Raw genomic sequence first — 12252 nt, forward strand, 5'->3', positions numbered from 1 at the left:
TTTCAAGCACTGCGCGGCCACAAGTTCCACTGCATTGCCTTCCGAGAAAACGACGATGCAGTCACAGTACCGCATGCGATCGCAGTGGCCCGGGACAATGGTTGTAATTTCATTATATATCGGCAGTTACGTTATATACGGCATCCGAACGGAAACGATATATTCGTGAACCGTTACCAAGTCGTGGCATTTATAACGTGGGACGGTCTTAAAGGTCTTTGGTGGTATTCTACTGGTGAGCCATGAAAACGAGGATCTAAAAGAGGTGGGGTTTTCACCGTACCGCCGTTCCTCCTCCCACCACTACCACATCACATGGCCTCGCTGCCGCTGGGACCGCATCACCACCCGCCGCCACCGGCTCCGGAGCACGATGCCGTCAATTCAGCCGCCCCTCCTTGCGACCAGGAGATGGCCGAAGACAAGGTAGCCGCCCCTTGTTCCCCCTCCTCTCACCATTCCTCGACCGAACCCCTTCTTTGATCCCCTTTCCCACCGTCGCTTACGCTCCCTCCTCGGTTTCATTTGCCTTATGCGAAAAAAATGCTGCGTCTTTGAGTCGATCCGAGCTGGACCATTGTGATTTCGGAGCTGCCTTCTCGTTTTACCAGAAAAGTCTGTGTTTTGTTGTGAAGGCTTACTTGGTTCTCGAGATCATGCGGCATTTGGCTCACGAATGTTGATGGTACTTGTGAGTTGCATGTTTTTTTGAGTTACATGGGTGGATCTGAAGTATTCTTGTTGTTTTCCCCTATGTTCCTTCCTTTATGAAGTCCCAGCTGTTCATGCTAAGTCTAGAGACAACAACGATGGAATTTATCTCTGCTACTTGTTTGCGGTTCTACTGTATCTTTATGCGTATTTGTGGGTTTCTTTTGTATTATATTTTTCCATGCAATTATACCAGGTTTTTTCTTTGATCTTCTCTACTTCCGGCATCTCGTTTGCTTTCCTTTTAGGGTTTGAAGGTCTGATCTTGCCTTTCATCCTTATTTAGGATCTGTTCCTATTAACCAGTGTTTCAAAGAATTGCGGCAAAAGGATTGTGGTTTTAAGCGGTATTTTCGTTATGTCGGTATTTTGAAATCACGCGCTTTCTGTTCAAACTATTTCCATCTGCCTGAGGATGAGGATGGTCTCTTGTCTGATGCGCAATTAATTAGCTATTTGATGCGCTGTGGAGTTCTTGTTTCGTCCCTTGGCTTAGTTTCATTACACGACTCGTTAGCTCCAGTTCCTCTTTCAGTGTGCTTATGCGGTCTCATTTCTGAGTTTTTCAGCTGTTTCTTGTTTCTTTTGCTGAGTTAGACATATTAATCAGTCTAAATCATGCTCCTTTTTAACTACTAATCGCAGCAAGCATCTGTGATGGAGGGGAATGATGCAGTCACTGGTCATATCATTTCTACCACCATCGGAGGCAAGAATGGTGAACCGAAGCAGGTTAGGAGCCATTGGAATACCATTTAAGTTGATGCAAAATGACTGCTGTTGGATTACCATACTGAGAATTCTTTTACTTGCAATGCAGACCATTAGTTACATGGCGGAGCGTGTAGTAGGGAATGGCTCATTTGGAATCGTATTCCAGGTTTTTTGCTTACTTTCTGGGACTTCCATTGACACATTGTGCTACTTTAGTGTTTTGGCTTCAAACATGATTGTTCTTTGGCAGGCAAAATGTTTGGAAACAAGGGAGACTGTTGCTATAAAGAAGGTTTTGCAGGATCGGAGATACAAAAACCGTGAGCTACAGCTGATGCGTTCGATGGATCATCCAAATGTTATCTCTTTAAAGCATTGTTTCTTCTCTACCACAAGCAGAGATGAGCTTTTTCTAAACCTAGTCATGGAATATGTGCCTGAAACTCTATATCGTGTTTTAAGACATTACAGCAGTGTGAATCAGAGGATGCCACTTATCTATGTGAAGCTTTATACATATCAGGTAAGTTTATTTGCTTTGATCTGTGAGTATAAGCAGACACATGAATGAGAGTATACTTGGATTTGTGTGCAGTTATTTAGAGGGTTGGCTTATATTCATACGGTTCCTGGTGTTTGCCATAGAGATGTTAAGCCACAAAATGTTTTGGTATGTCTTATGGCCTTAAAAATATTTATAATTTGTCAAGCTTGATCAAGGAAAGTCTCTTTCTACAATTGGTTAAGCTTTCCGCAGGTAGACCCTCTTACCCATCAAGTCAAGTTGTGTGATTTTGGAAGCGCAAAAGTTTTGGTATGTTTACTTGGTTTAAAGCTCATATATGTTTTTTTTCTTATTCTGACTGTTTTTGGTGCTCCAAAAATGGATCAATCATTTTCTTTGAATTTTCAACGAACATGCATCGACTAAATAATAGCTGAGGGAGTTGTTGATTCACATGATTATTTTGGGATCTCATTTTTGCAATTTTTCATATTAAAGATTGTGAGAAGATACTTGCATTATTTAGCATAACGAGATATGCTAAATAAATTATTTATCACTAAATTTGAGAAATCACATCATATGGCAACTTTTAACATCACGATATCTCAAAGAACTTTTAGTCAATTCTGGTAGCTTAGGCATGGATCCCAGTTTCTAAGTTTGAGAGTTCTGACATGTAAATTATCAATATATTATTTCCTTCATGGATTCACAAATTGATGAGAGGTGTGATGCCATATCACAAGACGTCTAAGGTAAGATTATTGAGTGCTAAAGCTACTACAATTGATCCAGCAAAGCTAGAAAAAGAATTGGAAAATGGATAGAAGAGAAAAATAAGAAGGAAACATTACATTAGTGGGTTGCCGGGTATGGTTAACTTGTTTTTCATAGTTCAGTTAAATTGCATGTAAATGACTAAATCTCTCAGCTTTTTGTAGGATATCCTTCACTTATGATCTCTAGCCACGACTTTCTTTGCATGGTTTCTGAAGAGCTTATTGGGTCTTTTTTTTCATCTCACTTATTCATTTGATTTTTAATACTGACATTAGTTTCTATTAATTCGTCTGCGATATTAGGTCAAGGGTGAACCAAACATCTCTTACATTTGCTCTCGCTATTACCGTGCCCCAGAGCTTATTTTTGGTGCAACAGAATATACAACATCTATTGACATATGGTCAGCAGGTTGTGTTCTTGCTGAGTTACTACTCGGGCAGGTATTCTGTCTCACCCATCAATCTTTTGCACTGTTAACCTTTCAAGGGGGACCTGTAAATTTGATTTGTATGAAAAGTTAACCTGTAAATTTGTTTCAGCCATTGTTTCCTGGAGATAGCGCTGTTGATCAGCTTGTTGAGATAATCAAGGCATGATGTTGATACCCTATTGGTTGATATTGGATCTTGTGATTTTGAGTATACATGACATATAAGAAATTTCATGCTTATGCAGGTTCTTGGAACGCCAACCCGTGAGGAAATTCGATGCATGAATCCTAACTATACAGAGTTCAGATTTCCACAGATAAAAGCTCATCCATGGCATAAGGTTAGTTGCATCCACTTTTTTCATGTTGGCTTTATCTTTTGTGTGGCTTTCCTTTTGAATTTCACAACACACACAGACACTGACTCACACACACATATAAGTGTCAGCTGGCACAATAAAGCTTGAATCTTTTGCAACAAATGTGCATATATAGAGATGACTTCTGAAGTGAAACCATTAGATCAGTTGTGTTGTTGTTCTGTGGTATCGGTGATAAGTTGAAGATGTATACATTGGTAATTTTTTGGTGATGTCAGTGTTAATACACATGGTAATGTTTCAACTTTCCGGAATCGGCTGCCTAGATAATGGTTTTCATATTACTGAATTTCTATGTACTAATACAAACATAATTGGATAGCATTCTTTAGGAGCACCTGCCTGACCAATGCTTTTCTTGTTTTGCAAAATATGTGATGTATAAACAGGTTATTTGTGATGATCTCATTTCCTGAAGTCTCTCATTTTAATAGTTATGATTCTCAGAACTTTGTCGCTATATCAATTGGATTCTATCCATAAGGATTAGCATCAATTTTTTCGGCAACTTGCATCGCATTTTTTTTGCAACTTGCCTTCTCAAACTCCAGGTTTGTACTCTGTTAGTTGATTAACAAGATTATTTGCCTTTCAGATTTCTGTTATACTTCAGAAAACCAACCATAAAATTGACATATTTTAACTATAACTAAGGGGCGCTTCAGCATAATGTGTGTTAATTCAAAAGAATAGTGTTTGCATCAGATGTACATATCAGCTTGATGCTTATAAGCAAAATTGGTTGAGCAAATCAAATTCGTTATTCTAATATTTCCAGCAAAACTGGATTCTAACATTTTCTTTTTACAAATTGACATTCTCGCTCAATATCTGATGTTGTAAAACTATATGAGATACTTGAACATAGTTTAGAAGCCAGTTTTGTTGGAAATTTTGTTCTACCATTTTGTATGGAATATTTCTATCAGATACCTCTCTTTTGGCTGATTGTTTAGATATGCATATTATGCATAATTTTAACCTTATTTTTATTTGAGGAATAGATATGAATATTTTTATTTGAGGAATTCTTATAGTTCTTCTAAATTTTCAGATATTCCATAAGCGAATGCCTCCAGAAGCAATAGATCTTACCTCACGTCTTCTCCAATACTCTCCAAGTTTTCGTTGCACTGCAGTATGTTTCCTCCAACTATCTTTAACACATTGATGTATCCGACAACACAGCAACCACATGATGGACCTATTTTCATGTATAACAAAATTTTCATAACATTTTCTAAAATTCATCATAATAATTTGCTGCCGTAAAAAAGTAGCAAAATGTTAACTTGTGAAGCCCGTGAATCTTTTGTGTATTTTACAAGTAACAATATACGATCTGATATTTCTTTATGTTTTTGTTAACCTGATATTTTCTATTACAGCTGGAAGCATGTGCTCACCCCTTTTTTGATGAGCTACGAGAACCAAATGCACGGTTGCCAAATGGTCGTCCTCTGCCTTCTCTTTTCAACTTCAAACCGGAAGTAAGCAAAACATCTTCTAAAAGCTATCCGTGACATCTATTTTTCTACTTTGACACTTTTATTGTTCTTACTTTCTTTAGTAGCCACATCTATAATAAGGCAACCTGGAATAATCATTACTTCATATGTGACAAACTCCTTGTTTATTTCCAAGCATAATGGACAGGATGAAATAAGCTTGACGAAGCATGCTTGTTTCTCTCATTCGCTGCTGCTTTTTCTTAACTGACCTAATTCCAAGTGCATTTGACATTGTGAAAATCATGACATTCAAGATTTTATAACTACTTGAATTGGCAGCTCTCCAAGGAACATTGCTGCTACTCGGTTCTTCAATTTTATCATCATGCAAATTGGCAATTTCTTTTGGCACCTTAAGACGGCCGGACATTACAATAATATTCTTGTTGTCTTGTGATGTTTCATGTGCTGCTGCATCTATTTTCTTGTTAGTTCGGCCTTTCCATTATTCCTATTCTATGCAAACTAACTCCCTCGCTGCTGGGATTTTCTGAAGATGAATACCGAGTATTGAAAAGAAAAAGCTTGTAAAACTATGTTTCTTGGTACGGATGAATTGATCCTGGCTACAATTTTTGCAGTTAGCAGGTGCATCACCAGAGCTCATCGCCAAGCTGATTCCAGAACATGTGCGGCGGCAGTCTGGTCTCAGTTTCCTGCAGATGCCTGGGACATAGTACCACAAAAGCTTTCGAGATGTTCTGGTCAAAATGCAAGTAACCCACTACATGTTTTTCACGGAGGCGAGTAGGAGTGCTCTACCGTTGGGAGCTATAATGATGGAGCTGATGGGATGTTTGGAGGGTTCCTTAAATCTGTATCCTGCCTTTCTGCTGGTCTTTGTATATTGTAAGATATTTAGGATCTCATTCTGATGTAGTCGCTGTATCTGATGAATTCTAAATGGTCAAAGAATTATGTTCTGCCCTTGTAGAGGACATTATAGGTGTCTTCGTAGTGTGGTTTGGCTGCTTCTTATCTGTACCGTCTGTGGCACAACTTAAACAGGCTGGTTCTCTTCATTTTTGTTTGGTGATGTCAGTGAACAGTAAGTTTAAGTTGATGTAGCTTTGCCGTTTTCATGTAGATGTATCTGATCCAGAAGCGAGAATGTTGTAATTGAAGATGGAAACGTCATCTTGCAACAGCTTGTGAAGGAACGAAATGGTGTTCGTTTGGTCATCCGCACACTGCATGCGGGTATCTTATTTTCTCAGTAACAAGTTTCATGCTACAAAATCGTCTGCGCATGTCGAAGCGTAAGCTTGCAAGAAACATGTTGTGGTAGCTTCCGTAGAAGATAGAACAATTCTGCAATGCACGAGAGTTTGGTTGTTCCTTCCGTATTGACCTGCACGGGGGTTCTTATTGACGTATTTGATGATGGAACTCGTCTGTCAGTATCACAAGAGCTGGAACAACTGTAATCGATTGATAAAAGGAATAACTTGGATGTTCTACCAAACAAATTGGTTGCCAATATTCTACAAGAAAACATCTGAGTCAGATCAAAAAACTGGAGTCAGTAGAGGCCTGTTCGACACATGCGCCTCCAAGTTTTCGAGAATGAGATCTGCCATCGCTTTGCTGGTCTCCAAGGTGTCGGTGCCAATATGAGGGACCAAAACCACATTGTCCAACCCAAACAGCTGCTCTGGTACATGAGGTTCATGTTCAAACACATCGAGACCGGCTGCTCCTAGCCGACCATCAAGCAATGCTGAAACAAGCTCGCATTCATCCACATGAGGGCCGCGCCCTACGTTGACAAGCACACCCTTCGGCCCTAATGCATCGATCACTTCTCGGTTGATGATGTGGTGGGTCTCTTCGGTCAATGGACATGCGACGACAAGCACTTGGCAGTTGGCTGCCAACTCAAGAACACTGGGATAGTACTTGTAGTTTGTGTGCCGTTTCTCTGATCTCGAGCAGTAGCAGATAGGGCAACCAAATCCTTCAGCTCTTTTCGCTACAGCTTGACCGATCCTGCCAAGTCCCAGAATACCCACAGTTTTACCACTGAACTGCAGGGGAAGAAGAATAAATATAATCATAAATCAATCGTTGAGCAGTTATCATTAAGTAACAAAAATTGCATCGAGATGCAAATACAGGTCTTACAATCTTGGGATTAAATTTAGACAAAATATAAGGTCGCTTATTTGGCACTGCAGCTTTATGCAACACTTGTTGAAGCATTCTTCACTGTCCGAAGTGCTTTGTTAAAACTCAAATGATGATGATTGGAGAACAACAAGAAAACATTGGACAACCAAAAGTGTAAAGGCAGATTATTGTATAGGAAATGTTACTAATCGTGTCTTTAGCCAAAAGTAAAAGATAGTTTCCGTATGTGAGAAGATAACCGATTAAAATTTATCAAGTGCTACTTTCAAGTGATAAAAGTTCAAGGTTGATTACCATGCTCAATTCAGTCAAATAAAACCCATATTATTATGGTAGCAATAATATCTCTTTATTAATGAGTGAACTGGAAAGAGAAAAACATGATTTTGAAAACTGATAACTATGAAGTCATACAAAAAACTAGCATTACTCCTCTATGGAAGGAGAAAGCATTTGGTGACTACCTCTTTATTCTTTTTAATTGCCTAGGTCTATCTGTGATCCCTCACCAATGGAAGGGATCATTTGCTTGTTAATATGTGAAGCTAAAAGGCCTTGACCAAAATAGAAGTCCGGATATTACTTCATCGGATGTCAATATTTTAAAAAGAAGAAGAAGAAGAAAAAGCTCATGCTCATTGCAATTGTTGCTTCATCCTTATCTAATCCTAATCATTGCCATAAATCATGTCTAGCTGTTGGCATCACAAGTTACTCAAAACTTCAATCTTAATCATGAGTTCATTATGTTTATTGAATCCTAGCAGTCGCCACTATGTAATTCTAACAATAAGCATTATATGTGGCCCATATTTTATCCTACATAATTTGATTCTTCTTCATTAATCATATAAGAATAGTGTGAACCATGTGTCATCTAGTATCGTGCTTAAGAAGTAAGTAGAAACGTTGGCACAAACATGTACATAGAACCCAGCTACCAAGTAACAAAGATAGTTATAACAAAATCGAACGGTAGATGCGCATGAGAGAAGTTATATTCAAATATAACAGAGAAGCATATTGATAGGAAAGCATTAGAGGAACGTAATAATTTGGGAACGTTGAACTGCAAACAAGCACTTAATGTCACAAAAGCAGAGCGTGCCCTTAATTTTTAGGAACAAGATGCAACAGCATGAATGTAATGTTCACTTGATGGTCTTCTCTCCACGTTCAAACAGCCTCTCCCTCTATCCACAGATTCTGGTCATGTGATCTTCCCAAAATCATCACTCCCCCCCCAACCTAGTTCAAGTTGCCATAAGAACAAATATAGGGATGAGCAATCTAGCTGCAGATGAATGCTAAGCAACGATGATGCTGAAAGATCATTTAATGGTTCTAAAAGAAAATTGGAACCCAAGAAAAGTTACGCTAATTACATGTTACCCACGTATTTAGCTACTTTAGCATTCCGGTCCATATACTTTCGAAAGTTATATTGAGATTCCTATTATTATGAAAGTGAAATATTTAATCTCTTTTTTTTTTTCACGCCGTCGACTTTGCTAATAGAAATATTGTCCGTGATAAGTGGTAAACTAAAGTAAGGCAGAGTCAGCACGTGATTAACGATAAACCCTACGATATTTTTGTCAACAGAGTAAATGATGATAAGGGACCATTTGGTCGGTCGGCCATTGGTCTGGACCGTAGGCTCGAGGAATTATTCGCCTTGGACGATGGGTGTACCCGTATGATTTTGTCCTTTCGGAACATGTGAGCTCCAAAAAGCGCATCTGAGGGTAAGGAAGACCCGACGGACTTATGAGCCCTTGGTTCCCATACTCCTCAATCAATGTGGGACTAAATGACCTTATCAGTGCTCCCTTCCGTAGGGGAGCCAAGGGGTCATAGCTAAGGTGCACGGCTCGGGAGCGAGTTTGCTCGGCCGAGGTGCAAACCTCGGGCCCTTCCTCTAGCGCCATTCTAATAAGGGACCATTTGGTCGGTCGGTCATTGGTGTAACCCGTAGACTCGCAAGGAATTGTCCGCTTTGGGCGATGGGCATACCCGCATAGTTTTATTCTTTCGGAGCATATAAGCTTCAAAAGACGCCTCTGAAGATGATGGAGACCTGACAAACTTAAGAGCCTTTGGTTATAGATAAACATTGTGAGACTAAATGACCTTGCCGGATGACATAAGAAGAAACGATATTAAATCATTCATTTCATAAGTATAGGATCTTAATATAAATTTTGAAAATATAAAAATCGAAATGTTAAAGATAACTAATTTCATGGATAATATATAATTAACACAAAAAAAAAAGTGTGTTCATTCCGAACCTTAGAGGTGAGCTTGTAATCCCCTTTACCCTTCCAGGATCCATCCCTCAGATAACGGTCGGAGTCGCAGATCCGTCGCATGGCGGAGATGGCGAGGCCGATGGCGAGGTCGGCGGTGTCGTCCGTAACGACGTCGGGCGTGTAGACGACCCGGACGCCCCGATCGCGGCACCGGCGGAGGTCGACCTTGTCGAGGCCAACGCCAAAATTGGCGACGATCTCGAGCCGCGGCAGCAGGTCGATCATCTCCGCGTCCGCCCCCAGGGCGGGGCTGCCCACCACCGCCCGGATCGCCTCGGCGTTCTCCCGCAGGAACTCCCTCCGCTGCGCCGGCGGCAACTCCCAGAGGCGGAAGAGCTTGAACCGCCGGTCGAGCTCGGCCTCCAGGTAAGGGTCGATGCGGGCGGTGAGGAGGACGCCGAGGGATTCCATTGCGCGCTCAACCCAACGGAGAGCCGTCCATTGGCTCGCCTAAGTATCGTCTCAAATTTGAACGGCTTCTATTTTCCGAATCCGAACCGTCCATTACTCCCATCCTCACATCAAGACCGTCCATTGTAAAGCGTCATTAATGTTTTCGTAGCTGATAATCCATAACTTGAGCTTTATTATAATACGAAAGCATAAATTAATGGCTTTGTAATCCATTCTTTGAGTGATATCATATTAGTTTATTATAATAATATTAACATAAAGGAATTCAATATGATTCATTAGAGTAATATGATATCATCATCTTTGTAAAAGAATTCAATATAATTATCAATTATTACTAATCATAATTAACATTTGGATAAATACATATTAAATAACTCTAATGTCATTTAAATCTAAATATTTATATAATTATCTAAAAATCCAGAGGGTCTAAGACTAAGAGATTTTATATTTTATGGGATTTTAAATAATACAGACATTTTTATTAATTTCACCCATTTATCACCCTTTATCGTCACCTACATTTATATATCATAAAACACAAAGCAAGAGAAACTTGGTAAATACAAATTAACAAACATTCCCACATCTTCATGTTTTTAGTTCATTTGTAGTTCGTTTGATTTATTATTTTGATGCAACTAAGAACTCGAAGAATGTATTGAGATCAAGCAGCAGATTGAGATTGTTGATCCTTAATTTTCCTAGGGGGATCGACCGAAGTGGTTCTTCCAATTAGATGTACTCGATAGCAACCTGTGTTCTCTGGTCAGCTCCCACAAAATTGAGCTCACTTCCAAGCATGCACTGCTCTGCCATTTTGTTTTTTTGGCACCAGTAATGCAGTGAATCGATAAAGACAGACTGCTATTGAATGTTGATGGAGTTTACAGTGGCCATTCCATGGGAAGACAAAAGTAGAAACTCAACATTACATATAGCAGGCACAGAAAGCTAGATTAATCAGAGAACTGACTGGTTTCCTCGGTGGGCAACAAATGCAAAAAAATCAACAAATTCGCTTTATTTTCCTGCATCTGTCACAGAATAGTTTTATTGAGAGGTCTGTGGATCAATGGTCTTTAGTCTCCTCCTGCTGCTTGGGAATCTAAAGTTTTCTTTGGATCCTGTTATCTGGATTACGACAGGTTGCAATCTTTGCGGATCATGCACTCATCCATCTGACTTCCGAAGCTCGAAAAATCATCAGTGCAGGCTCACAATTGTGGTCTCCTGGAGGAGGTGTGGCCGGAGCAGGGAGGCCCGGCGGCGAGTCCGATCCATTCATCACAAGAAACGAGTATCTGAGTGCAGGCACAGTCGGTCCCTCGCAGTGATTGCTTGATTGAAGCCCCAAAGCCCGCAGAACGATAGCCATCACCAGAACATTCACCTGCAGGCAATTCATCCGTGAGACAAATCCAGATTGCCAGTTCATCTACGCAACTCCAGTGTAGAATTCACCTGTGCTACTGAAATCACAACCCCAACCAAACGGCAAATGTTTACATGGAATGTGAAGAAAGCTACGAATTTGGCGTCGCCATCATGATGCCCGGAGATCACCTATGGATGATGAGAAATGCGTTAACACAATGGAAGAAGGGGAAGAGGAAGACAGGAAGAAGATAGCCTTACCGTTGGCCAGTCTATCTTGAACAGAACCTCCACGATCACAACGATTTGGAAGAGAAGGATGAAACAGACGAACACGATGTACTAAAGATGGTAAAGGATACATCTGCGCATGTAACGGAGAAAGGGTCGGAAGATGAACAGAGAGCCAAAAAAGGATACAAGGGAGAGAGCAGCGGGGTTGACGGAGTTAGACACAGCGTGTCCGACCACCGCAGCGAAGCAGACGACGATGCCAACGCCGAGCAACGCGTAGATAAACCTGCGAGGAAGAAGCAGTCGTGCGTCAGAGCCTGCACATGGCACGTCAAACTAGACGTAAATAGAAGACGCACGAAGCGTTCGAGGTCACTTCGCTTGCAGTCTTCGAATGTCTTCGTCCTAGGGACTCATACCATGGCGTCGGGAAGGAAGAGGCGGTGGCATCCAAATCGGCGACGCCTCGGCTCCAAATCTTCAGCAGCCAGAGGGAGTAGATGATCATGGCCATGCCGCAGAGGTTCACCACAAGATTCGCAACCCTCAGTGCGTGGTTCAACAAACACCTTGAGCAGAACGTCATTGCTGATCGAGGCGAGCACAGTGCTCCTGCGGAAAGCAAGTGGAGATGGCAGAGATGAGACTGTGATCCAAAACAGGGTAGGCTGGCTTCGCGGAGTAAGGATGGGGAGGTTGACTGGAAGAGTGGGGAAGTACACCTAACAGCCAAAGGTGATCT

The 12252-nt window shown here is 40.8% G+C and overlaps 3 protein-coding genes across 3 annotated transcripts; 1 reads left to right on the top strand and 2 right to left on the bottom strand.

The window, feature by feature from the left end:
• Positions 1-221: 221 nt before the first annotated feature.
• On the top strand, positions 222-6059 carry LOC135608546 (shaggy-related protein kinase eta-like). Its single transcript, XM_065101569.1, has 12 exons — positions 222-426; positions 1357-1443; positions 1532-1591; positions 1676-1948; positions 2021-2095; positions 2183-2239; positions 3016-3156; positions 3256-3306; positions 3392-3487; positions 4581-4664; positions 4915-5016; positions 5619-6059. Exons 1-12 carry the CDS (start codon positions 316-318, stop codon positions 5712-5714), a joined length of 1233 nt encoding a protein of 410 aa, XP_064957641.1. The 5' UTR covers positions 222-315; the 3' UTR covers positions 5715-6059.
• Positions 6060-6450: 391 nt separating this feature from the next.
• On the bottom strand, positions 6451-9913 carry LOC135608547 (glyoxylate/hydroxypyruvate/pyruvate reductase 2KGR-like). Its single transcript, XM_065101570.1, has 2 exons — positions 9462-9913; positions 6451-7064 (listed from the first exon to the last, which is right to left on the bottom strand). Exons 1-2 carry the CDS (start codon positions 9891-9893, stop codon positions 6546-6548), a joined length of 951 nt encoding a protein of 316 aa, XP_064957642.1. The 5' UTR covers positions 9894-9913; the 3' UTR covers positions 6451-6545.
• Positions 9914-10740: 827 nt separating this feature from the next.
• Positions 10741-12249, bottom strand: LOC135606622 (tetraspanin-19-like). The gene is made up of 5 exons (XM_065097677.1): positions 11930-12249; positions 11697-11796; positions 11538-11618; positions 11364-11465; positions 10741-11292 (listed from the first exon to the last, which is right to left on the bottom strand). The coding sequence occupies exons 1-5, from the start codon at positions 12094-12096 to the stop codon at positions 11065-11067; spliced, it is 678 nt and encodes a 225-aa protein (XP_064953749.1). The 5' UTR covers positions 12097-12249; the 3' UTR covers positions 10741-11064.
• Positions 12250-12252: the final 3 nt, after the last annotated feature.

This window comes from Musa acuminata, chromosome BXJ2-3 (genome assembly GCF_036884655.1).
Source record: "Musa acuminata AAA Group cultivar baxijiao chromosome BXJ2-3, Cavendish_Baxijiao_AAA, whole genome shotgun sequence".
NCBI classification, from domain to species: Eukaryota; Viridiplantae; Streptophyta; class Magnoliopsida; order Zingiberales; family Musaceae; genus Musa; species Musa acuminata.

Excerpts from the sequence above, each read along its gene's own strand:
- LOC135608546 (XM_065101569.1), top strand. The coding sequence starts at position 316 with ATGGCCTCGCTGCCGCTGGGACCGCATCACCACCCGCCGCCACCGGCT. Across the intron at positions 1,444-1,531 it reads AGAATGGTGAACCGAAGCAG|ACCATTAGTTACATGGCGGA; the intron begins GTTAGGAGCCAT and ends CTTGCAATGCAG. Across the intron at positions 1,949-2,020 it reads TGAAGCTTTATACATATCAG|TTATTTAGAGGGTTGGCTTA; the intron begins GTAAGTTTATTT and ends ATTTGTGTGCAG.
- LOC135608547 (XM_065101570.1), bottom strand. The coding sequence starts at position 9,893 with ATGGAATCCCTCGGCGTCCTCCTCACCGCCCGCATCGACCCTTACCTG. Across the intron at positions 7,065-9,461 it reads ATTACAAGCTCACCTCTAAG|TTCAGTGGTAAAACTGTGGG; the intron begins GTTCGGAATGAA and ends CTTCCCCTGCAG.
- LOC135606622 (XM_065097677.1), bottom strand. The coding sequence starts at position 12,096 with ATGACGTTCTGCTCAAGGTGTTTGTTGAACCACGCACTGAGGGTTGCG. Across the intron at positions 11,619-11,696 it reads ACCCCGCTGCTCTCTCCCTT|TACATCGTGTTCGTCTGTTT; the intron begins GTATCCTTTTTT and ends TACCATCTTTAG. Across the intron at positions 11,466-11,537 it reads TCAAGATAGACTGGCCAACG|GTGATCTCCGGGCATCATGA; the intron begins GTAAGGCTATCT and ends CATCATCCATAG.